This window comes from Centrocercus urophasianus, unplaced genomic scaffold, assembly GCF_019232065.1.
Source record: "Centrocercus urophasianus isolate 14NV4802_14NV808 unplaced genomic scaffold, USGS_Curo_1.0 seq_11, whole genome shotgun sequence".
Lineage (NCBI taxonomy): Eukaryota > Metazoa > Chordata > Aves > Galliformes > Phasianidae > Centrocercus > Centrocercus urophasianus.
In genome coordinates, this window is record NW_024884253.1 from 42,772,655 (window position 1) to 42,799,048 (window position 26,394).

Below are 26,394 nucleotides of genomic sequence, written 5' to 3' on the forward strand. Positions count from 1 at the left end.
AAAATCCACTTCTCTGGCTTTATATATACTTGAAAGTTATCTATAATTGTAGTAGAGTGTCTCATGAGCATTTCAGATGCCACTTTGACAAACCATAAACTGAAATATGAGCATCTGCACTCTAAGTAGGACTAATAGATCACCTTACAGGTACAGAAGCAGCCAATCTGAATAAATGACTAATTTATAGAGGTGTAATTAAAAATATATGTATATATATTTAGCGTAGTTTTCTTTGATTTCTCTTCTTGCAGAAGTAGGAAGACTTCTTAAATAGCCTTCTTGAAGAGGGTAATATTCAGTTGTTAAGCTTGCAGCTAGCTTGATTCTTCAAGCAGAATGTTTCTGTACAGTTTTTCATACTGTCGGAAGTGGTATCTGGTAGGTGGTTTTATGTAAGCTACTTTCTTACCTTACTATCTGCTGTACAGTGATCTTGAGTAAGTTAAATATACCTGTTGGTTTTTTTTCCATTTTATGATGTATACTTTTAACTGTATTATTTGAGCATGTGTTACCAGTGCTTAGAATTTATTGCAGTTTTCATAATGTCCTCTAAGTAAGCTTTGATGTTGATGCTTAGGCATGGAGAATAACATCCAAGACAAATAATGTTGCTCCAGTATATTATCAAAATGAAATACATTAATTTTTGTCATTTGTATGTATCTGAATCTTATCCAGAAGTGAATTAGATACTTCCAAAATACACAAATTCGAATGGCAAACTCAACACAGCTGTCTCAGGACTAATACAAGTAACAAAAAGTCTCTATTGGTAGACTGTACGTGAATATTTTCATGAAAAACTGAGTTTAGTAATAGTCCATTGTATCAGACTGTATTCAGTCTCTGGGTCAAATAATTTTGCTGTTTTTTGCCTAAGGTGAAGGGAGCAGAAGGGAATTGCTAAAACTGTGCAAACCAGCATGAGTAGCTGAAGAAAGAATCCTTTCTGAGAGAATAAAAACCTAGGTAATTTAAAGACTACTAGTAAGGTACATGAGGTTAGAAATGTTTTAACAGATACTATGAATCATTCATCCCGTTAGACAGGAGTGAAAGTGGTGTAACTCTGGCACTTTAAATGAATTTGCATGTTTAGTTCTCAAGACTTTGTACACTACAAATTTAAGCATATATTTTAATTGCTTCCATGCAAAAGAGTGTTGACTTGAGGGCTTGCTTTAATAGCGCAGAGCTGTACGTGTTCCTTTAATAATGTTACAGAGACAGGTTCTCTTTTTTTTTTTTTTTTTTAAAGTAATGAATATAATACTGCTTGTGCTGAAAAAGTTTCTCAGAGTAGTAGGAAATTAATGAAGTAGTAAAAAAAAAGATATTTGATTACTGTTTTCGTTGCAAATAAAGTGACCTAAATGCTCTATAATATATGTGGTTAACCTTCTTTAAAAATAAAAAGGGATCCATGTGATTGATTTAACAACAGAATGGAATTTTTGGAAAACATATCTCCCTTCGTATCCTCTGTGAAAAAAGGCTGAGGCTTAATTAGCTTGGAGAAGAGAAGTCTCCCAGGAGACCTCATTGTGGCCTTCCAGTACATGAAGGGAGCATACAAAAAGGAGGGAGAACAGCTGTTCATGAGGGTGGATAGTGATAGGACATGGGGGAATGGTTTTAAAGACGGAAGGTTTAGGTTAGATATTAGGAGAAAGTTTTTCACACAGAAGGTGGTGATACATTGGAAAAGGTTTGCCTGTGGAGGCTGTTGATGCCCCATCCTTGGAGGCATTCAAGACCAGGCTGGATGTGGCTCTGGGCAGCCTGGTCTGCTGGTTGGTGACCCTGCACATAGCAGGGGGTTGAAACTAGATGATCAGTGTGGTCCTTTTCAACCCAGGCCTTTCTGTGATTCAGTGTTGGTATTAAAACATGATTGGTGTAAACAGTGGTGTTACTCTCACTGAAAAAAGTTCCTGTAGCATTTTTGCAAAAAAACCCTCCATCCTTAGATTAAAAACCTACAGTCAGCAGTCCCTCTTTGTTCATACCAGTTGAATATTGAAAAATGAAGTAGAGGGATCTAAATCGAATTTAAGAATGATAGCCGTACGGTTGTGGAGAGAGTCACTACTGTACAACTTGTACTCTGTCAAGGTAATTCAATTATGGATGGTTATAGTTGAGGGTAATTTGTTAATGTGTTCCTTGCAAGGGGAGAGTAATTCTAACAAAGCACTGATGATTTTATAAATTTTTACAAAGATGCTGTAAAAGGAAAGGGATTTTCTCAGAATCTTATGATATGCATAAAACATTGAATATATTACGTTTCTGTGTGTTGGGAAATAAGTTTTTATGAAATGTCATGGTATCTTAGTCTTTCAGATTATAATGACTGTAATATTCCTTTTAAATTTCCCCTTTTTAAAACTAGTAATGATCAAAGTTTGGATTAATATTAATTTTCTTTTGCACTTGGTAGTTTTCAGAAATGAGACTTGAGAAGAGCCAGAGGTGAATCAGCCTGTCTTTTGCCTTTTTGGTCAGGGCACTCTTTTGAAGAGCAGGTTCAGAGAGAGCAGTGGTAGCTGAGATTAGAGGCCAGCAGAGGCACAGAGCTATGGGTTATGTTGCTCACTCTTCTGTTTTGGGTTTTTTTTTTTTGGTTCTGTTATGCTTTCTGGGTCTTAGAGGCCAAGTATTTCTTAGAATTGCAGTGAAACAGTCCCCACTGCTCATGGTGAAGGCCTGAGGCAGCATCTACAAGGAGCCGCATGAGGAGTCCTAGTGATGAGGCCACAGACTTCAACCAGGGAGATGTGTGTTCTTCCTCCCTTCTGTGCCTTCTGCTGGGGCTTGTATTCTCCCTAGTACGACAGTGGCATTTCCCAAAGGAAGCCTTTCAACCACATGAGCCATGTGGAAAGAGCACAAGCCAGTAAGCTTAATACTGGGAACACTGATGTTTTATCATTTGTTTTGAGGAGCACTGTGGTTCGTCACATTTTGTGCATGATAGACCCTTTTAAAGAAGTATTTATAAAGTCTCTTCTGTCAGGAGAGGGCAAGTGGGAGATTCCAGATGAAGGGTGAAGTAAAGAAACAAATTTTGAATGTCATCTGAACATCATCTCAGTCCTTGAAGTTCAAATGGGAAAAGATGTGATTCTTCTTCTCAGTACCTTCCTGTAACCAGTGCATTATGGAAGAAAGCATATGATGCATGACATTTAGTAGTGATTTTTCTTGAGAGAGACCTTTAGGTTTTGAAGCTAAGTAGTTTGTGCATGGTTTAGCACAATATAAAAAAGTCCAATAACTGAAATGAGGCATAAAGCCTCATTTTATCTTCATCTTCAATATGTGCATCTCAACACAACCTTCATAACGATGTTTTGAACTTCTGTTGCCCATACAATCAAATATTTCACTATGCTTTGAAAGCATTAAAGAATGATCATTGGTTTTAAAATCACACTTTCATTTTTTACCTACTGTTATTTGCAGTAATCTAGAAGATAAGCAGCAGTGAAAGCAACTGGGTCAAGAAAACAGCACCTGTTTTGTTCATTTCCCATCAGTACCTTACACAGTTGGTTTTACTGAGTTCTTATTCCAGTGAGCATAATTGAGATGGCACAAAATGAATTGAGACTGAGGGAGAATTAGATGAAAAAGGTTTATGCTCTTAAGTGGATATATGGATGCATATGAAGCAGCTTTACAAAAAGAAAAGAAAAAGAAGAAAGAAAAAAGATAAATATTGAGTTTTTAACTTGTATTTTCTCTATAAGGTAAATATTTACTGCTGATTCTATCTTAAAGATGAGGAATGAGGGAGGAAAATTAAGCCCAGAGCTCATAAATGACGTATAGAGATAATACAGCTGAATCATGGACTGAGGAAGGCATAGAAGTTAATCTCATAACTGACTTCAGGGTTTTTGATTTACCATCAATAGCAGAGAAGGCACTGTAAGCACAGTTGTGTTTATGATTACGCTTGTAGCATAATTAAATTCACTGGGTGTTTCTGAGTGTATTATGATTTTGACTTGACTGAATCTTTTCTTGAAAGGGTGCAAATCTCTACAGGTATTCCTGTTTCCGAGTATTTGTTCTCAATACATTTTATATCACACAGTTTTCAAACTTACTGCTTTTAATTTTTTGTTCTTTATTTTGTGTTTTATAGTGAGGTTTCAGAGCTGTGATGAAAACCGAAAAATATACTTTGGAAGCAGTGAGCCAGAAGATTTCAGAGTAGGTGAAGACGGTGTAGTATACGCAGAGAGAAGCTTCCAACTATCAGCAGAGCCCACAGAGTTTGTAGTGTCTGCTCAAGACAAGGAAACTCAGGAAGAATGGCAAATGAAGGTGAAGCTAACCCCTGAACCAGCATTCACAGGGATCTCAGAAAAGGTAAAACAAAAACTATAAAATGTTGTATGTATAAGTAGCTCTCCCGAAACAAGCTTAAAAATAGGTCTTTGATTCTGGTTGTCATGCACCTCTCTGTGAGGTATTTTACTAAATGGGCAAATACTGCATTAATAATTGTAAAGCTGAAGCCTTAAAAGAGCTGCTCTGTTGTTATTCTGTAGCTTTGCTAAGGCATGGAAAAGGCATGTCTGTTTAAATATGTAGGATTCATTTATGTTTGAGAACTTTGTTTGTATAGTTTGAGATTTATACCTGAACTTAAGTCGGACATGGTCATTTCTTTATTTTAAATTGCTTTGAAAGTATTGCGGTATTTATTCAAGCAGTTAAATATAACCACAAAATAAACAAATCTGTGCTAGTTTGCATCAGTCAAGTTTATTAGATGGGAGCTGCAGTTTTGCAGTAGTAGTAGGAAAGCATTTCTGGCAGGGAATATTGGCTTTGTCTTGTCCCTTCATAATCAAATTGGAAGCTGTAAATTATTCATGATGCCAACTGTACTTGGTAAGGAAGATAGTCTCCCTCTGCTGGAAGCTGCCATAGGATAAATCATGTACTGTACTGTAACAGAAATCACACCTACCTATATATAAATAAACATATTTACTTTAGGAAATCAGTATTAGGTCTTCTCTGTTTGCCTGTGTTATTACTTGCTGCTTGGTGTTTCTTCTCTGATTAATTTACAAATAAGGAACAAAATTTATTCCTGGATTAGTATATCTGTTACGGATATACATTAAAGATTTATGCATAATTTCAGAATGGATGGTGTGATTATGCAAGATATTTTTGCTGATAACACTTAGGTGAAAAAAGCTCTCTAACTTTCAGGGTGAGTTTGTTTTGTTTTGTTTTGTTTTCTGTCTGTTTGCAGATTGCTTTTAAACCTCTTAAGGCACGTTTTTAAACAAGGAAGTATTGTTGTTTTGTCCAAGAAAGTCTGTGGAAAGGCATATGCTTAGATATGCAACAGCATGCCCTGTTCATTCCACAGATGCAGTTCAGGCATCCCTAACATTAGTAGAATATAGAGTAGTGGAATCTGGCTTTCAGTTGGGCATCTGTTTTTAGTCTGTGACACATTTGATTAGATTAATGACTAAGGGAAGGGATAGGGAGAGGAGGGAGATTTTTCTCTTAAAAGATTTTGAAAATGTTTTTGTCTCACTGTCTCACCCCTAAGCAAGCTAGCATGGCTATGTGTGTGCTGGCGTCCAAAGGCTGAAATGTCTGCAGCTATAGAAGGGAATAGGAAAAGAATGTTGACACCCAGCAGAGATTAATGCCCAACGTGTAAAGTGGGTCATCTACAGCATCCATCATGGCTGACATAGGTTTAAAATAATTACAGCATTAATTCGATGGGATTTAATAGGGTCATAAATATTTGAGACATTCCTTACCAGTATGTATTAAACTTCTCTTGAAACTCAAATTATATTTTAGAACACCCAGATCTAAATTTAATGTACAGTAACACATTACCTGGACTGAAGTTCCAGCTAATGGGAAATACATAAAGGCATACTATTAAATTCTGCAAAATATTAAATACTTTCCTGAAAGCAGAGGATAGTTTACACAGTAGTGCCATGTTATAAATGGCTTCTGATTTCATTTCTCCTCTGACATGAATAAGGAGGAAAGAAAGGGAGTTTTTCTCAAACAGTTGTAAATAACATTTGGCTGTTTTTGTACTCATCTGTTAATGTAAATAACACAGTGGAGAGATAGCTTTTCAGTCAATTATGTAATTGTATATAAAGTATTCTATAACGTCTCCTAACATATGCGTAATTTTATCATGTACCTGGGAAAGGACCAAAAGAAAATTGAAGACATCGTATTTCCATGGCAACAATATAAGGACAGCAGCCATCTGAAGAGACAGAAGAGAGACTGGGTTATCCCTCCAATCAACCTACCAGAAAATTCCAGAGGACCTTTTCCTCAAGAATTAGTTAGGGTAAGGAAGTTAATAGAAATATGATTTCAGTGTCCCTTAAAGTGTTTTCAGGGAGACTTCATGTGAATGATGTTTTGTTTATGATCCAAATGTCCATTGAAGTCTTTTGGGCTGATTGCTATTTATTCCTATATTATTGATTTATTTTTAAGTTGTCCCCATAAAATAATGACTTTATTTCTGGTGGTAAGTACTGTGACAACTTCCCCCATGTTAAGGAGGATCTCTGCAGGTTCAGAATGCTCCAGTTAACCTGCAGAGTTCTCCACTGGGGATGTACAGGAGTTTACAGGAGGAGGAGTGTACCAGGAGGAAGGAGGAAGAGGGAGGTGATAGGGTGAAGAATGCTGGTTCCTTTGCAGGACTCTGCATCACAGTGCCAAGAGTCCAGTGCAGGAGACCTTCCATCCATGATCACGATTGTTACAAGAAGTAATCAGAGATAGTTTTATGTTCCTGGAATTTTATTAACTCGCTTTATGACAAGTGAAAGAGTGTGACTGAAAACCTCAGTCTTTATACTAACTATCTCAGCAGCAGTTACATCTATCAGTTGTTTGTAGCTAATGTAAACACTATCTTTTTGACACACAGATTAGGTCTGATCGTGATAAAAGCCTTTCGCTACGGTACAGTGTGACTGGCCCAGGAGCTGACCAACCTCCAACAGGAATCTTCATCATCAACCCCATCTCAGGACAGCTGTCTGTGACAAAGCCTTTAGATCGGGAGCAGATTGCTTCTTTTCATGTAAGAGTTTAATTTACCATAAATCAGATTATCAAATTGAAGATTAACATCTGCTTCAAACGTGACTTGAGCAGCCAGTATTTAGTTTTCTATGAGATATGATTTGAAGAGTCTGTAGCAGATTTATATTTATTGTACTTACTGAGGCTAACTCTTACTATGCCTAAGCAGCTTAAATGCATTAACAGACATAAACAGTGATTAAATGTATTTATACAAAATAATTTTAAAAGATTGAAATATGGATACTGTAGTTTAGATTTCAAATGCAGGCCATTGATCACAGTCTCCACTATTGCATATTTTTCAAAAGTTTACTTTTAATTCAGCAACTTAAATTAAAACAAGACTGCTATTAGAAATGCAGCAGCTGTGATTTGAGAAATGGATGGGAAGAATAACCTACCAATTTTCATTTTCGGGGCAAATCTAAGCATTTTAATGGAATTGTAATCAGTCTGCCAGCTTATGAAAATGATATTCTTTGCTCTAAAGAAATTGACAGAGTAGACCATTGGTTCCAGTTTTAGTCCGAAAGAAGGCTTTGAAGGAAGGAGGGAGGCCAAACTTTAGCCTAGAATTTTCACTGCTGTTGAAAGGCCCGGTTGAAATTTTTATTACACACAGCTCTTAGAGAGAGCTTCCAGTGTGCTGTTGATTAAAACACTTCTTGTCTGGCTCTCTTGGAATCTATTTGAGTGCTACTCCTGAACGGAGGACGTAGCAGATGGCAATTGTGTGTGAAACCTGGCTCTTGCAAGGGTAAATGGTTCCAGCATCTATGAGATTTTACTGAAAATTTGGCAATTTAAGATTTATTGACATAAGAATTTACATCTATATGAGCCATTTCCAGAGTAGTGGGTTAATCACGGCTGCTTGCTCTTTTCTAGTAGGTTTGTAGACAGTAGATAGATACCTATGGGCTTTAGCAAGATGGGAGGTTTTTTTTTGCATAGCAATTGTCGGGTTATGGCCTAGATACATAGATTTATATTTTCAAAAACTACTGTGTTCCCCCGTTGTTTTTTCTGTCCAATTTAAGTTTATTTAGGTAAGCTTGACTATCAAAGGTAGTAAGCCTTTTTTGACAACCAGGACATTAAATGTAACACTTTCAGTTTCAAAGATATTTGGTCTGTAAACTTCAGTTTAATTTTAGCCTGGCATTTTATTGTGTTTGCTGACATGATTTATCACAAACTTTGCCTTGGTTACCTTTATCATATAACACGAATGTATTCTCTATGCTTTTTCTATGCATTCATGTCTATTCAGTATCCATAATATCAGCTAAGAGTGTTTGAAAGTGATGCCAGCATTTATTCTCTTTGAATTGTTAATGAGGTCTATCTTTTTAAATTTTTCATCCCTTTAATATAAATATGCATGCTTTTAGAGACTGATTTTTAATGATCATTATTAAAAAGAGAATTATATTTGACAGCTGGCATTGGTATTAATCAAAATTATATGATTCAAAAGAATTTTCAACAAATCAAAGTAGTATATAACTTCTAAATAGTTTAGATACCAGTTATCAACTTGAAAACTTAAAAAAATCGTGAGGGGGAGCAGTGGAAGCTGACAGACTGCACTGATCTAAATGTGTCTGGCCTGAATCATTGTGTCACCATTATTAGTATCTACTCGTGACTCTGTTTTATTTTGCAAATTCTAATATTTTATGATAATTTTTGTAGCTGAGAGCACATGCAGTGGATGTAAATGGAAACCAGGTGGAAAATCCTATTGATATTGTGATTAACGTCATTGATATGAATGATAACAGACCTGAGTTCTTGCATCAGGTTTGGAATGGGACAGTCCCCGAAGGATCAAAGCCAGGTAAGATATGGGCTTCCGCAGAGAGGAGGGTGGGGGAAGGAGAAGGTTACTGTAACATTTTGAAAAGATGATAAAGGGTGTATCTTCATACCTTCTAACATTTTTGAAGGTGTCTTATAAATGTAATGAGTGAAATCTCAGGTACTGTCTTACTCTTTCACTTTATTTTTAACTCTTTTTAGCATGTCGAAGAAGGTAGACTGTTGCATAAACTAAAATAGAGGAGGATTTAAGATTATGATTAGGTTCCTGTTTTTGAAAATCCTGTTCAAAATGTCACAGTTCTTCCAGTTATGTTCATAGTAGCAATTGCTGCTCATTTACTTGACAACTGAGGATATAAGAGATGTCTCACACACCAGCAGATTCAGTTCCAGCTCTGATTCTCAGAGGCTCGGAAACTGGGATTTGAAATCAAACATTTGCATTTGAATTCTTGAGAAAACTCTAAATGTTGTTCACATCTCATTAAAATTCTAATCAGCTCATGTTTACATTTGCACTATGGCTGAAATGACTTCCTTAATTTGTCCATAGCGCAAAATGAAATTTTTAAAAAGGCTAGCAAAAGAAATAGATTTTCTCACTTTGCAGTGTTGACTTGGCACTGAGATAGAAAGAATGTACATCTCAAAGACCTTTGAAAAAGTATTACTTACATTCATTTTCAATCGCTATTATTATGCACACCAATTCTGAAAATCAAGTATATTTTCTTTGGCCCAATTAATAATATTTTTATCTAAACATTGGGAAACTGTGTTGTTACAGAAATATTGTTTATGGCAGAACTGTAAGATTTCACTGTTTATGGAGCTTCTTCAATTCTAAGCAAACCTGATATTTTATAAACAAAAAGTATTTTTATCTCCTGTTATGTATTTTAATTACACTGTTGGTGAATCTTGGGTTTAATCAGTTTGTTTGAGTAAGAGATGGAATGTGTAGAGTTTACCAAAAGAAATATATACTTTGACCGTTGCTTGTAAGTGATCTTGGGTAATTTGAGTAAACTGTTTATATAACATCAATTATTTATCCTGCTGCTAGGAACCTATGTGATGACTGTTACTGCCATCGATGCTGATGATCCCAATGCACAGAATGGGATGCTGAGATACAGAATCTTGTCACAGGCACCAAGCAGTCCCTCTCCCAACATGTTTACAATCAACAATGAGACTGGTGATATTATTACCGTAGCAGCTGGACTTGACAGAGAGGTATGGCAGATTGTAGAGTGGTTGTGTTGAGTGTTGTGAAAATGCACAATTTTTGTGAGTAATTGCAAGTATTTTACCCCCTTTCCCACTCTTTCTTCCTTTCATCATTCTGTTGATGCTAGTCATTATTCCAGGCCTAGAGTATACAAAGCTAAAAAAGAGGAAATAACTAAGTGGATGGAAACTAACCACAGACAATTTGTATGTGATTTTAAGGAATGGGTGTGCTCTTAATCAGGATGATGTAGACAAGGCTTCAGGTGCTCAGCTTAGGTGCTGAAATGGAAGACTTTCTTCAGCTCCAGCCCTCTCCTCTTGCTGGCTTAGTTCTGTAAGCAGAGAGTAGATGGAAAATAGAATTGGCTTTGTGTTTTATTAATCTTGGAAGCTCAGGAGAGGAGCTTCTGTCCTCCCTGTTCTTCTTCCTAGCTCTTCACAGGGAGGTGGTAAATATTTTAAATCTTCTAGATGCTGTGTTGCTAAATTGCAGTAATGCCCTGATCTGAACTTTGCTGATTGAAATAAACCAGGAAAAGCATGACTGATTGTAAAGTTTGAATTGTACATGTCTCTAAGAAATAAAGAAGTCTGTTGTGGAAACTGTATAAAGATAGGTCTTAAAAATCTGATCACACATTTGAAAACTTAAGAAAAAAATTCCGTCAGTAGCTACCTGCCACGTCCTGGATAAATGCTGTTCTGTCCAGACAGTTCTTTACTGAGCCCTCCTCTGGAGAGAGAGGGTGCCAAGTCCTTTGCTCTGGTTTGCCAAGCTGTGAGGTGAAAATATTTCCCTCTTCACTTCAGATGTGTTATGTGGGCTAGCTACATTTTTGAACTACCTCAGACTTCATAAGAAATGACACTAATTTCATAAAGAAACTATAAAATCTGAGCAAATTTTAACTGAATGCATCTTGTTCTCAGTTTTTTTTTTACTAACCTCTTTTTAGCATATTGAATCTGAAAAAAAGTTTTTTTAATTAAATGTGAAGGTCAGCTGTTTGCTTATAGTTATTCAAAATGGAGAACAAAGGGTGCTCTTGATTGGATATTAATGTTTTACTGCACTTGGCAGGTTTAAAGTGGCCATCAGAAGCTTTGAAAAGCTAGACAGACAAACAGATATTGTGGTTAATTTTTTAAAAAAGTTTTATTAATTTTTCTTCTGTTAAAATTGGTTTTTGTGAGACTGGCATTAAGGAAAGGAAAACCCTGAACCTTATAATATCGCAGTGCTGAAAGAATGATGGGTGGCTCTGCTCTTGTTTTTAAAATCCCTTGGTCATCTTTGACAGGTACACTTTTTTCCTTTTGGCAGATAAACACATAGAGATAACTCAGAGTTTTATTGCTTAGTGACTAGCTTTAGTGTGATTTAACTTGGAAGAAACCAGCAGTCTTTGCAGCTTTGATGCTCATATTAACTTTGGAAGAAGACTTGTCATTTGCCGTCAGTTTTCCCAGAGGATCACTGTACTGATACCCAAATGCGTATTTATAAACATTTATTGCACACGCTGAATATTAATGATTAATTTTAAAGCATTGAAATATTAAATTAGACTAATATGAGATAAATTGGTTTCCTTCCCAAGCTATTGCTTTGCTTCCTTCATTTCCTGAGTTTCGTGAGAGTCAATTTAATTAAAACAACCAGGATTCTCAAAAGCCAGATCTGAGTCAAGCAGGGCTTCTGACAGTGCTCTGGGGAATGCTATATTGTATTTGGACTTCCCTGCAGAGGTGGTATCCATGAGCCTCCTCTGGGCTACCACAGTCTTCTCTTTTGTTTACATCTTGACACCCTTCGTGAAATTCTGATTGGGCTCACTAAATACTGAGTACAGTTTTAAACTATTACGTGAGTGTAAGTGTTTAAGGCATTAAAAAAAAAAAAAAGTGATCCCCCTGATAGCATTCCTAATAGAATAGTTCAGTTGAAAGGGACCTTGAAAGATCATGTAGTCCAACTGTCTGAACTCTCCAGATTTAACAAAAGTTGCAGCATATTAACTCTGAATAATCTTCTGGGGCATTTTAGGTTAAATACAGACAATGCATTGTCCACATGAACGTGCACAGGAAGGGAGAATTGCTTAAGTACTCAGCTAAAGGCAGAAGGAATCTTTCACTTGTTTCCCTGAAGATGCTCTTTCATGAGTTCCAGCTGTTCTCATTTCTTCCACTGCTGCTGTGGAAGAATCTGCTTCAGCATTAAAACATCTGCCTTTCTGCTGCTGGAGGTACAGAAGTCAGGCAGGATACTTAAATTTACACACAGGCATTCCTTTCTCACGTGAGGTTAATTCAGTGAAGTGCTCTTTTTTATTTGACCTGTGTTGAAGTGGAAAGATTTGACCTGATGAGGTCTGTGTTCTTTCTTGAAGCTGCCAGCTCATTTTCAGATGTGTTGCTGCAAAGTTTCTGTGCAGGCTGCTGACACATGCTCAACGGCTTACTCCTGGCTGCTTCTCAACTCTCAGTAAAACGAGGAGAGCAACCTCCCCTATTTTCCCCATGCCTGTAAAAGTTGTGTGCATGCTGATTTTCCTGAAGCTTCATTCCCCAGCAGTTGATCTCATGTATCTGAGTGCTGGAATGGGGTGGGAGAAGGACAGACAGGAAAAGAACTCGCATAACTGCTGACTTTTGGGGCATTTTGAGAATTTCCCATGCGCTTCTTTTGTTGGAATTAAATAAGAAGATTGTGTGAAAGTTGAGTCTCTGTGTAATAATAATGGAGTTTCCTTAATGAAATTTGCTGCTTGGGATCAATGTGCTAAGACCCAGATGAATCAGAAGCACCTGCTGTTTCAATAACTCGGAATCATCTGGCTGCAAGATTTACTTCAATACTGCTCTAGATTTTATTGCTTCACTATAAGTAAAGTATATTTTTTCCTGGATGAAAGCACCAAAAGTATTTCTTTGATTCCCTTCTGACTGTTTCTCGTGTTGGTGTCGTAAATGAAACCTTTAGGATGTTTATTTAAGACTTACGAAGATCACTTTGCAAGTGTGTTTTCCAGAGCAGAATGTGTATACATACGTGTGTGTTATTGAATGTATATATTACATTTCTCTATCAGTAAGATTAGTATTGTTTTTTTTTTAAAAAGACCCATGGAATGCTTATGCAATAATAGACAGTGTCTTGTAGGAGTTCCTTTGTGAAAGAGGACATGAGCATAAATTATCTTCAATGTCAGATAAAGATGAATACATTTGTTTTAAAACTTTATATTCAGTAGCTTGTATTTGCAGAACAGAAGTGTGCATATCCTTTGCATCTCTTGTCTATAGCACTGTGTTGCAAAAAAAAAAAAAAAAAAAAAAAAGATATCATCAGTGTCATTGTCCTTACTCATTTTTGTGTCACTAATTCTATTTCCTAAGCTATTTACATGAGAAATAATCTGTCACAAAGCTCAGTTTTTAAGTAACGGGAGAAATTATGTTACCGAGTGGAAAATGATGCTTTTTTTAAGTATTTTTATTTGCTACAAAGATTTTGGCTGTGTTGGCAAACTGTTCATGAAATTGATATTTCAAAGTAACAGTAACTCCTTATGTTGGAGTTTTCTTTTTGAAAGAATTGAATTTATGATGATAGCACCTCTCTCGCTCTCTCTGAACTAAATTTGAAACTGAAAAGCAATAAAGTATACGCAGTGTTTTCATTTCATGGTAGAAACTATGGATGAGTTAAAAGTAACTTCCAAGCAGCGTTGTGTCAGAGTTTCTAATTTTATTTCTTTATTCTTATTTTTAACTACAACTGTGTCAGCTGCGTGTTACAAAGCCAACCAGTCAGAGGCCAGCTCCCAGCAGGGCATTTCTTTTACAGAGAAAAGAAGCTGTGCTTGGGAACGCTGGCCTCCCTCCAAGCCGGCCGAAGAGCGTGGCTCCCTGGCTCACAGAGCCCGAGTAACACCATGCGAGGGAGGAGGCAGCAGCCATCTTCTCCCGAGTGTTTAACATTTATGGAAGTAGTTTGCTGGGTAGCTCCCTCCCCCTTCTTCCTGCTGCCCCCACTGGTCTCAGTAAGCCCTGATACCATTTGTTTCCATAGCAATGGGAAGAAGTTGCAACTATACTTGTATACTTAGGCCTGACCGTTATGGTGCTTTGGCCAACGGATGTACCTTGGCTCAGTCCTCTCAAATGCTTTTGAGGGCTGCACTGTGTTATAGTGTAAACTGCACACTGCTGTTTCTTTTTGTTTTTTTTTTTTCTTTTGATTTAAAAAAAGCGTTTCTAAACGTATAAAAAGTGATAATAGCTTTAGCTGCCTAAAGTATTTTCAGTTTTGAAAATAGGAAGTAGGCAGTCTGTGGTTATATTAGTGGTATTTGGAAAGTTAAGCGGTGGTTCAACAGAGTTGAATGCAACCTGGTGCATTATTTCTGTAGTACAAACTTTGCTTCTGTCATTTCAAATGATGCTAACTAGAATAAACAGTACGATGAGCTCAATGCTTAGCGACGTGTAATTTTGGAAACACCTGCTGTCCTACAGTAATGTTAGTTTTGTCTAAAACTTATGTTGATGTCATTTTGTGTTTTAGAAAGTACAACAGTATACATTAATAATTCAAGCTACGGACATGGAAGGAAACCCAACATATGGTCTTTCAAACACAGCAACTGCTGTCATCACTGTGACAGATGTCAATGACAATCCTCCAGAGTTCACTGCTATGACTGTAAGTACAGGGGTAGGACTAATGGAAGGATGTGCATATTTATAACTATTCCCCACTTTTCTCATCATGCTCGCAGATGGTAAATGTTTATTACTTACTGAATAGCTTATCAGCAGGTAGGACTTAAATACATGCAGGATATAATATATACCTTAGATATGGTATTCTCCTTAGACCAAAGCAAAAGTTGATTAGGGAATCAAACTGTCCGTTTTCTGGTTGGCCTGAGGTGAGCTTTGTTAGACAAGTTGTCAGGGCTCCAATGATGTGAGAGATGCTCCAGCACCAAATGAAGTAGATACTGTGGACTACAGTACAACTCTTGCATGTGTTTGCGAGTATGGTGACAGTCTTTGTTCTTTTTGCAGTTCTATGGTGAAGTACCAGAAAACAGAGTGGATGTCATAGTAGCTAACCTAACAGTAACAGATAAAGATCAGCCACACACGCCTGCGTGGAATGCGAGGTACCAAATGACGGGGGGAGACCCGACAGGCCAATTTACTATCCTGACCGATCCAAATAGCAATGATGGGTTGGTAACTGTTGTCAAGGTAAGAGATGCCTGCAATTCAGTGAATTAAAGAGAGATGGAATAAGTGGGAGAACACTGAGAATAAATGTGAACTCCTGAGGCCAGCACAAGTCTTGAAAGTAAAATGAATGTGCACTGTCTGTCTTGTGGAAGTAAGCCGTTCATCTTCTGGAATGTTTCCTTGCTTATGCTCTAAGTAGTATTCTAAGTGATCAACTGTAAAAGGCAGGTAAGATAGTTGAAAATGACAGATTTTGAAGCTTTATTTACCAAAATATAGGAATTAGTCTGGGAAAAAGTGTTTGCTTAGCATTCATTGCTAGTCTCATGGAACAGCTTCCTACCTCCTGGCATCCATTAGTGGTAATGCTTGTTGTTTGCTGATATTATGTCAACACATTCCTGTTAAGGAACAGGTACAGTTTAAACAGTCAAGTCACAACCAGAGAGGAAAAAGTGATGGGTGGGAGGCTATTTCTGCAAGAGACTTATAAAGACTGGCTATTTTTAAAACCTCATTTAAATACCTTTTATGGAATAATCTGTCTATCTTCATTCCATAGCCAACACTGCTCTATGTTGAGCGTTGACTTACTTCAAGTGATAATAACAGTGTGATTCTATAATTAAGCCTGACAAGCAGTAGCCACCTTTCCTCATGACTCTCTGATAAGTGTAACATCTCTGGGCTGGCCTGTTCTGCTTTTGACCCATACACTTATAAAGTCAAGTGTAAGATGCCAGTGTTCCCATTTGGAAATTAAAACATTCATTTTCTTTTGTAATTCTTTTTCCTTTTTAAATCATCTCAGTATCTAGGTGAAAAAACAATATCACTCTGGTTGTACAAAACTCCACACTAGGGTGGTGTTTTATTTTGTGTTTGTTTTTTTTTTTTAAATAACTCTCTCTTTTCTATAACTGTACTTCCCCAGAGGTACCAATTGTTATATTACAGTCTTCAAGCAAGTATTACATGTCTGTGCTTTGTAATTAGACATATGTGTATCTTTTTCAGATCTAGGAATAGCATAAAACTAGAAACATCTGGAAAAGTGAATCTGAAAAATTACTTAGATTAAACCAAAGTAACAAAAGAGAAGCAGCCTGGAGCATGCAAGTCTCTAATGTGTTTGACATAGCTTTGCTCACTGAGAATTTGTTAAAATAAATTTCTGTCCCCTCTATTGCTAGTGTCTCAGTGCTTTGCCGTGTCTGACCTGGTTTAACAACAAAATAGCAGCATGTGGGAGCTTCATTTGGAAAAAGAACTTGTTCCTACAAATGAAAGGGAATGATGGGTCTGTTCGGAAGGGGGTCAAATGTATCATCTGAAATCAGAAACTCTTAAACAGCGTAGAAAAATTAAACAGCGTAGAAAAATCAGCTTACACTGGTGAATTGCAGTTCTGCACTCTGACCAGCAGCGCTTCTGTAAGCACCCAGGCACAGGGCTGTTTGCAGTGCAGTGAGCTGGTCTGTCAACTTGCAATGAAGATTGGGTTGTCTCTTGATTGACTTCACGCTGTCAGGTGCCAGTTGCCTTAGTAAGTCTAGAGTTGGTGCAGGCAGGTCAGTGCGTAGCACTAGTGAGAATCAGGTCTTAAGAAATGCCTCAGCCATGTGCAGCACAACGAAGGAACTCTAGCTTCAGACCATCTCTACTCCTCCTTAAAGTGGACTCCTGGCTCAGTGAGGAAGTCCCCAGACTGTAGGGTATCTGAACTCTGAAAATGGGAGTAGTAGGGATATCAGCAGTGATAAGCTGGGATTACAGTCTTTCTAGTAAAATACAAGGACATAGGAATCCATGCTCTAGGGGGCTAGGTATGGTTGTGATCTTGTTTATAGGACACTTGCCTTCTGTGTTATGACAGTGAAAGTCTCTCCACTGGAGAGCTCCTCTCAGGGCACATCTGCTTAAATGAGTGCCACAAGCTGGAACTCCCTATGTCATCTTCTGATGAAACTATTTGTTTCTTCAGTTGTAAGTAATGGAAGTACTCAAGCAACTTAAATCCAAGAAATGCCAAGGTTTCAAGCTGTTGTAACCATACAAGTGCTACTGCTGATGAGCAAAACCCCAACCCAGCTATGTGTTGAGGTATTACGTTGGTTGTATTCCTTTTCAGCTCTTTTCTTGTTTTTCAGAAAACCAGCAGAAGTATTGCTTTGAAAATGTGCTTTAAAGTAAAAATTTTTTTCATGTCCAATACTGTTGTGAGTAAATGTTAACATTTCCCACTCTTTTCTTTTCCCAGCCCATTGACTTTGAGACCAACAGGATGTTTGTACTTACTGTAGCTGCAGAAAATCAAGTGCCTTTGGCTAAGGGAATTCAGCATCCTCCTCAGTCAACAGCAACGGTGTCCATTACAGTCATTGATGTGAATGAGAGTCCATATTTTGTTCCAAACCCCAAGCTTGTACGTCAAGAAGAAGGGCTACTTGCTGGTAGCATGTTGACAACTTTCACTGCTCGGGACCCAGATCGTTACATGCAGCAAACCTCCCTAAGGTCTTATAAACATTTTACAGTTACTTAACAAATACAACGCGATATCTGTTTTTTAGAGCATGTGAGGAGCACAGAGACTGTGGAGTGATTCTGTTTACCACAATGCATAGCTATAGCAATACCATCTGTAGCTTTTTAGCAGCACTGTTTAAAATGGATTTTTGGCTGTGAAGAAAAGATAACCTGACTGGTGTTCATAGGTCTGTAGATAGGATCAAATTCTAATGCTACCTTCATCAAGGTGGAGTGAAGGTACGCACGGTGTTAGAGTATATTTGGCACCCCATTGAGTTCAGTCAGAACAGTCACATGCTTGTATGAACTATGGCTTTTGCAATTTAAATAAACTAGCAGTTTTGATGCTGTATCGAAACCATGCTAGATTGTGGACCAAATCTTGACGATTTTTCTTCTCATTTGTTCACCAACAATTCGCAGTATTGTTGTTGCCTATCTGTAAATTCTTGTGCTGATAGCTATGATTGTAATTTGTTTACAATTTGCTTGAATTCTAAATGATGATCTAAATTAGACCAGTGGGGAGTATGAAGGAAAATCATGGAAACTTTAAGCATGCTTGCACATGCCTCATTCCAAAAGTGGCCAATGACTACAAAACTGAAGCTGATTAATTACCCTTGGGTCAGGACTCACTTTCCTAGTTTATCCAACAGCTTTTTAGCTTATATGGAGGAAACTCCAAGACTTCTTTCTAGCTTTCAGAGCGGTTCCAAGGTTCTTAACATTTTATTTTCACTTAACATTGGTTAGTGGTAACTGGTAGGATGCTTTTTTCTGGATGTAAGCATTGTAGACGTTATGATAAGACTCTCAGAATATATACATTTTTAATGAGCTAAGATGGCTTTCACTTGATTAATGTCAAAGGCCAAATTTCATAGATTGGAGGACGGTTTTGAAAGATGCTCTTTTTTTCAAATGAACATGAGAAACATTCATTAAAACCAATGTCTCTTTAAAAATTAAGTTTGAGTGATACTGAAAGCATGAGAATAATTTATTGCTGTTAACAGCTCTTTGTACAGGTACTTCTCATCTTTCCTACTTTCAAAACTGTGATAACATAAAAGTTAGTATCGTCAATGCTGTAGGTGTAGAAGAAACAAGAGGGAAAGCAAGAGGGATCCTTAGTGAAGTATTTTGAGTCTGAGTCTGTGTATTTTTTTGATTCTATGTACTTTATGGTAATTGTATGGATTACTCCAGTAATGTGATAACATGCCTGGCAGGGCACTTTAGAACAGTCCTATGTTGAGACTCTTGAATGTGCATCTTCATGGATTTTAGTGACAAAGCTTAACAAATGGAACTTTTATAGAATGCTGACTCCGAATTACAAAAATGTGTTCAGAATACAAATTCAAGTATCTGTGTTATGTTTATTGTCAATATTTATGTTGGTAAATAAATAGCACATCTTGTGTTAAAATACACAGGTACTCAAAACTTTCGGATCCTGCAAATTGGCTAAAAATTGACCCTGTTAATGGACAAATAACAACCACAGCTGTTTTGGACAGAGAATCGATATATGTGCAAAACAATATGTATAATGCAACTTTTCTTGCCTCTGATAATGGTATGTATCAACATTGTATATCTTTTCAAAAAGCTTTCTTCTATTTGACTCTATTTTACTGGGCGGAAAACAAAATATGCTTAGCATATGTCTAGTCAGAAAGCCTGTATTAGTATCAGGCTCCATATAGTTTCCAGCTACTTGTGAAGCAGCTGAAAAATAAGTGAACAAGTTCAGAGAAAGGCACTGGTTTTGTTATATCAGTCAAGCTTACAGAAAACTGAAAAAGTCTGCACAAGACTGCATGAGGCTGAGTTGGATTCACAGCAGGAGTAGCTGATGACTTTGTGGGAAGTAGCTCGTTGAAGGGGGTCATGGATTGTATTTTTCCATATTCTGACTGCAGTAGTGCAGAGGAAAAGAGTTTTTTTCTTTGGCAGTTTGTTAATGAAGATCTCTGCTCAGAAATTAGCCCTGTGAGAGTGGCTAGGGTGTTGTGCTGTTTGTGTTCAGTACTGGAAAGATAGGTGTATTTAGTAGTATTCTCACATTAGAAGGGAAAGCTGAGGCTGTTTATTTGGGAAAGAAGACAAATGGTAAAATTATGCAAACTAGTACAGTATAACAAAGCTAGGTCAGCTATTTCTATCCTTTTGGCCCTGTTCTGGAGAGTAAAATTAAATAGAATTGGAAGGAAGTTTTATTGGGTACAGCATGAGGAATGAGAACTATTGCTAATTATACCAAGAAATTCAGTGCTACATGTTCTCATAAATGTGTGACTTTAACAAGGTTTAAGGAAGCATCACACGTTCAGTATAGATAACAAGTGTCTAGAAGTAAGAATCCACATGCTGAAAGTAAGTATTAGAAAGAATTTAAATATCATGTATGTGATGAAGGATGATAGTAAGTCTTAGAAGTTAATAAAGAATTTCTCCAGCAAATTCTCCAATGCATTTGATGTGGACTTCTGAAAAATAAACCTAGCTATTTGTTCAGATAAAGTGATGGAGTCCCCCTCACCTGTGAATCAGCAGTTATGTTGAGTTTTGCTGGGTAGGACAGTTATTCTAAAGGCAGACTACTGATTATTTGTGTGTTTGCAGGAACATTGACAGCGTTAGACTGTCAGTAAAGGCTTGGTAAAGGCAGAATACCAAAACGTGCATGGTAATTGAAAAGTGTTGTTAAGATTTCGTTTGAAGTACTTTTACAACTGTTAACAGGCTCAGTACCTGGTTCTTTTTCTTTTTTCTCCAAGGAATTCCTCCAATGAGCGGAACTGGCACACTTCAGATATACTTGCTGGACATCAATGATAATGCTCCCCAAGTGAACCCGAAAGAAGCCACCACTTGTGAAACCCTGCAGCCTAATGCTATTAACATCACTGCTGTAGACCCTGATATTGATCCAAATGCAGGCCCATTTGCCTTTGAGCTGCCTGATTCACCTCCTAGCATTAAGAGGAATTGGACTATTGTTAGAATTAGCGGTAATTAACATGACAGAAATTTTAATTGTGTTAAAGGAACTATTGCATATTGTTTTCTGTTTTCTACTTTAGTGTTATCTCATAATACATGCTGATCTGGTTAACATAAATAGGAAAAAACCTTGGCACAGGTTCCCCAGAGAAGAATAAATTTTAAGGAAGTTTACAGTAAGGAAGTCATGCACTTAGTGGGTCTGATACCCAGTTATGCAATATGCAAAGCCATTTTTGCCATTTGTTTTTTACAACAACATGGGCAATACACTGCCTCGTAACAAGTGCCTTGTTTTTACCCACAGGTGATCATGCCCAGCTTTCTTTAAGGATCAGGTTCCTAGAGGCTGGTATCTATGATGTGCCCATAGTAATTACAGATTCTGGAAATCCACATGCATCTAGCACTTCTGTGCTGAAAGTGAAAGTTTGCCAATGTGACATAAATGGGGACTGTACTGATGTTGACCGGATTGTTGGCGCAGGACTGGGCACTGGTGCCATCATTGCAATTCTGCTTTGTATCATCATCTTGCTCAGTAAGTAGATGGATCTCTCAATCCTGAGTCTTTTACTCTTGTATTATAACTGCCATTTTATGTTTCAATCCCATGTACCTTGACAAAGACCAGGGAGGGGTTAAAGTCTCAAATACAAAAACTGTTGTTGAACAAGTATGAAAACTTTCTGATGGATTAGGAGTTTGTGAGAAAGGTCATAATTAGCACTTGCATGGATACTTGGCAGTCAAGTTCACCGTCCCCACGCTGAGCTTATGAAGGAAGTTTTCCATCTGTGCCCAAGGGCACATGTTATATTACATCAGTGAGTGATCAGGACGACAGTGAGATTAGCCCTCAGACATTTAGTCTGTGGTCCTGTTGGTACTGTGTAATTTGGCACCTCCCACACTAGGTTGCACAGCCTCTGAGGAATGCTCTGGCATTACTACTATTGTGTGTCAGATTAATGTAAGTAGGCTATTTTATGATTTTGGAAAGTAATGTATCACAGCACTTCATATAAGGCGTGACAAGCTGGCAGCCATGCAGGAAAAAGAGATGTGTGTATTTGTTCAAGTACTACATAAAGCTGTGCTAGTATTTTATTTTTGTGAAATGAGGAAATGACTAAACATCATGACTAAGTATCTGTCCAGTGTAGTAAATTAGATGCCAGTTCTCCTACACACTATGGTTAACTGATTTCTGATTGTGGTAGAACACGAGAGAAAGATTAACCTGTTTAGAGTATACTGTGCACTAGTCCAGAACATAGAAAATGATGGAAAGGAGTCGTGGGGTGGGGAGCGTGAGGGAGTCTTTGAGCCAGGCAAAGCCAATGGCTGAACACAAGAACAGCACAGTGATTTTCCTGGTACAAGGCACTCTTAAAATGTCAGATAATGGTTTGGCAGACACTTAATGAAACTGCCGCATCTTATAAGGTATTCTTTGGTGGTTGTTTTTTTTTTAAACATTCTTCATATTTTTACATTTGAGATACAACTACCTTCATGGGAAGAAGTGTCAGTATAATTAGAAATTTACCTAGTATATTAGAAATTCATGTATTTATTCTGTTTTCTTTCTTATTTTGCTTTCTTTGTTATTCTGCTTTCTTTAATAGCTTTAGATTGTAAACAATCAGTAAAACAGAAAAATTATTGGTAATGAATGATTAAAAATGTATGCCACTGTGTAAAGTGCCATATATTGTTTGGGCATAGTAGGGAAACATGCAGGCAGTGTAATCTGGAATTCTTATTACTATTGGAAAGATTTCTTTCCTTCTGAATTCAATGATTCATTATACTTGTTTTTTCTTACTTTATGACAAGTTTATTTTGCAGATACAGATTTGTGACTTAGAGAAGTAATATGTGATAGATTTCCAAATCAAGTTGCTTATAGTATCCTAAGTTTAAACTTCTTCAGCTTAAGCTATCCTCTTTTAAATTTGAAAATAGAAAGCCATCCTGGAATACTGAAATGTCTCATCCAGAACAAAAGATAACAGTAGTGATGTGGTTTAGATTTGCACAGTTTTCCATGCTTTAGAATCAAGATGTGTGTTTGTCTTCTCTGTTTGCTATGTAGTTTTAGTGTTGATGTTCGTAGTATGGATGAAGCGCCGTGATAAGGAGCGTCAGGCCAAGCAGCTCTTAATTGATCCAGAAGATGACGTGAGGGACAACATTCTGAAATACGATGAAGAAGGTGGTGGAGAAGAAGATCAGGTGGGGAACGATGAATGCTTTTTATGTAAAGGCTCCTAATTCGCTCTGCACTTTATTTTGTTTCTATTGACAAATCATAATAAGTAGCTAATTTCTGCATAACACACTGAAGACAATGAGTACTATTTTAAAAACCTGAAAAGAAACATTGCTTTCTCATGTTGCTTTTGCAGTTGCACAGACAGAAATTTTCTGTCTTTTGGGTAATATGTAAAATCAATAGCATGCTAACTTAAACCATTAAAAAGAAATCATGGTATTCTTGCCATATTCCAACCAAGCCAGTTATATTTAAATGAAAATAAAAATCCCTTCTCGTTGTAATCTGTAAACCTTCCGCTCCTTGTCTGGGATCCTGTTGTATGGAATCACTACTACAGAGTGGCTAATACAGTCTGTTCCAAATACAACCCTTGTTTATTGGTAGGTGAATGCTTTTCTGCATGTACAGTAATGTGGGCTATTGACAGATTGGCCACTACTGGGATTTCAGCTTGGAAAGTATTTACGTTTCAAGTAGCTGTCAGGGCACATCTGTGTTTATTCAGATACCTTTCCAGGCAGGTGCCATATGCATTTACTCTCACATCACCTCTGGTTGAACCATTGTTGATATGTCAGAGAACTAGGAGTGATGTGTATATGCTAAGAATAGCTACTTTTTCCCTCTTTCTCTTCCCCACCACCTCTCTCAAAGTTAGTGAATTTCTGAGCAGTGTGGTTTCCTTCCTTCAGAGGAGATTTGTTAAGTGCTTTATGAGCGTGACAAACAGTAGACTAATGCACATTATTACTGGTAGAAGTGAGTGTAATAATTATGAAGGGAACAGTGCATATAATACAGCCTGAGAAATTTTCCAGTAAAAAGCCTTAAAAATCAAGTATAATTTTTCCACGCATCCCCAGTCATGTTCATCAGGCAATTCAGTTATCTGAAAAGTGTCTCCCTTCACTAGTGGAGACACGTGTGGATTCCCTCTGCTCTTCTGTTGGTTTGCATGAAATTTTTGTTATCCTTAGTAACTTCCAGGCTTCCTGCATTTCCCCAGTTCCTGTTCCTACTTCCCGGGTTTTCCGCATAACTTTGTTTTTAAGCAGTTTGCAAAGGAAACTTCAGCTTATGCAGTTTTGGAAAATCATTTATATTAATAAATTGAAGGCAACCCTTTGAGATTATATATATTCCAGTTTGATTGTACAGACTGAGTACAAGAACTGTATCCAGCTTGTGCATGTTATTGCACAGAAGATAACAAGGAAAGTCTGTCCTGTGAGGACTAATTTTCCAGTTCATGTATCCCCAGCTCTTGTCCACCCACAATTCCCTGGAGGATCTGCTTAGCAATTTTTATGTAGTTTTGGTTTTAATTATTGATGACACAGTTCCCAGGATAGAGTCAGTAAAGTTTTCAGTGTTTATACTGTTGGCTACGAAATTGTAGGTGATACTGTTAAGAGTGTTGGGAGAGGTTGTGCCTGCAGATCAGAAACCTTAAGCCTTGTAGTAGAAGCATAGGGAAGAGTAAAATAATCGTTTGAAAAGAGTGCTGGAGTCTCTCCTCTGTCCATTGTACACAGTGCTCCTCAGCAGGGAATGTGCTGTTTTTATCAGAGAGATAGTCAGGGGAGCGCAGCAGGACGTAACATTTTGTGAACACAGTTAAAGATTAGCAGGATGTAAACCATCCAGAAACGCAGCCTTTCACAATCTATGAATGGGTGTAGTGCATGCAGTGAAAGGAGGAACTGTTGGTGCAGTAGTAAACTGGTAAGAAAAGGGAAATGAGAATCAGTTCTAACGACGAGTCGAGGAAGCACCAAGATAAAGGGAAGTTCAAGGACTTCATTTTAAAAAGAAAGAAAGATTTTTTAGCCACAAAAACCCTGCTTGCTTTCTTATGGTACATTTTGAGGACGTTGTTGGAAATTAATTATTGTAATTACCAACCATGTTGTTGAGGTACACTGGTCACTCTTGATCCCTTGAGCAGGAATCTAAAAGATCTTTATACACTTCAGACATACCGAATGTCATAGGAAGGATAAGTAAAAAAGTGATCATGTGTCTGAACAGAGAATACAAACTTTCATGTTGGCACCTAATTTTCTATCTACGTTGGATGGTCTCAATATCTTCTGTCTTGCTTTTCATGGAACTCCATTAACTTGATGGTTCGCTACTGAAAAAAGGTAGATTACTATTGGTGCTTAACTGGATGATCACAATTCCTTGGTTCACTTGTTCTTGTTTTCCTTCTTTCCTCCCTCACTCCTCAACCCTCTGGGGACTACTATTTTGATGTAACATTACTGTTATTTCTTATGAAACAGTTTTGCAAACATTTTGTATACGATTTAAGAACTATTTATGCCAAGCTTTTCTACTGTCCTAACAAGTTCCTTACAAATAGTTATCTCATCTTTGCAACCCTGTACAGGCAAAGCAATGTAAAATGCTATTTAGGCATTGACTGTCTCTTCTTTTTTTCCTTTTTCCCCAAATTTGAAGAGTTAAAGTATCGAAGTTAGGTGTTCCAAAAAAAGCATTCAAGACTGCCCTCAAAAACTGGTTTTCAGAATGAGGCCTCATCAGGCCAGTGTTCCATTAAAATCAAGAAAAAGATGTTTAATGTGAGCCTTGGATCTGCAGATGATCAGCAAATATGTATGTCAATATTAATGTTTGTTGCTGCCTTATCCCGAACAAGATCAGTGCTGATTGACCAAGCGGCCTAGGTGAAAGTCTGGATGCCTCTCATGCAGAAAAATAAGGGAATGCTCAAAGCTTCTCGCAAGTTTCAGTGAAAGCACAGAATATTTTAAGAAGTTGAAATATTTTTATAATCTTTACCTTTTAAAATTCCTTTTCCTATTGATAACAAGTAAATTATTTAGGCCTTTTTTAAAATTACCCACTCTTCTGAATGAATACTTGAAGATTTGCATAGTGTGGCCTCATCGTCATCTTGTTTATGCAGATATTTTAGGTGACCAGATGATTTGGTTGATGAGACGCCAAAGATGTGTCTAAAGTGATAAAGTTAAGATTCTTTGGATCCTAAACCAAACTACTTTCAGGCTTCTGGTTTGTTCTTGGAGGGTCATTTATTTGTTTAGGAGGTGTTTTTCTGTTTGTTTCTCTTAAATGCTATTCAGTTA

At 37.3% G+C, this 26,394-nt stretch overlaps 1 protein-coding gene across 2 annotated transcripts in view; it reads left to right on the plus strand.

Moving 5' to 3' along the window:
* CDH2 (cadherin 2) overlaps window positions 1-26,394 on the plus strand; it is a 113,752-nt gene that overhangs the window by 71,277 nt on the left and 16,081 nt on the right. For both annotated transcript variants that reach the window (XM_042839400.1, XM_042839409.1), the window contains exons 3-14: window positions 4,163-4,389; window positions 6,236-6,382; window positions 6,977-7,132; window positions 8,836-8,980; window positions 10,031-10,203; window positions 14,774-14,911; window positions 15,280-15,465; window positions 17,708-17,964; window positions 19,422-19,564; window positions 20,769-21,002; window positions 21,302-21,535; window positions 23,096-23,235. In XM_042839400.1, the coding sequence (XP_042695334.1) occupies window positions 4,163-4,389; window positions 6,236-6,382; window positions 6,977-7,132; window positions 8,836-8,980; window positions 10,031-10,203; window positions 14,774-14,911; window positions 15,280-15,465; window positions 17,708-17,964; window positions 19,422-19,564; window positions 20,769-21,002; window positions 21,302-21,535; window positions 23,096-23,235 (2,180 nt within the window). The remainder of the gene's footprint in view (window positions 1-4,162; window positions 4,390-6,235; window positions 6,383-6,976; window positions 7,133-8,835; window positions 8,981-10,030; window positions 10,204-14,773; window positions 14,912-15,279; window positions 15,466-17,707; window positions 17,965-19,421; window positions 19,565-20,768; window positions 21,003-21,301; window positions 21,536-23,095; window positions 23,236-26,394) is intronic.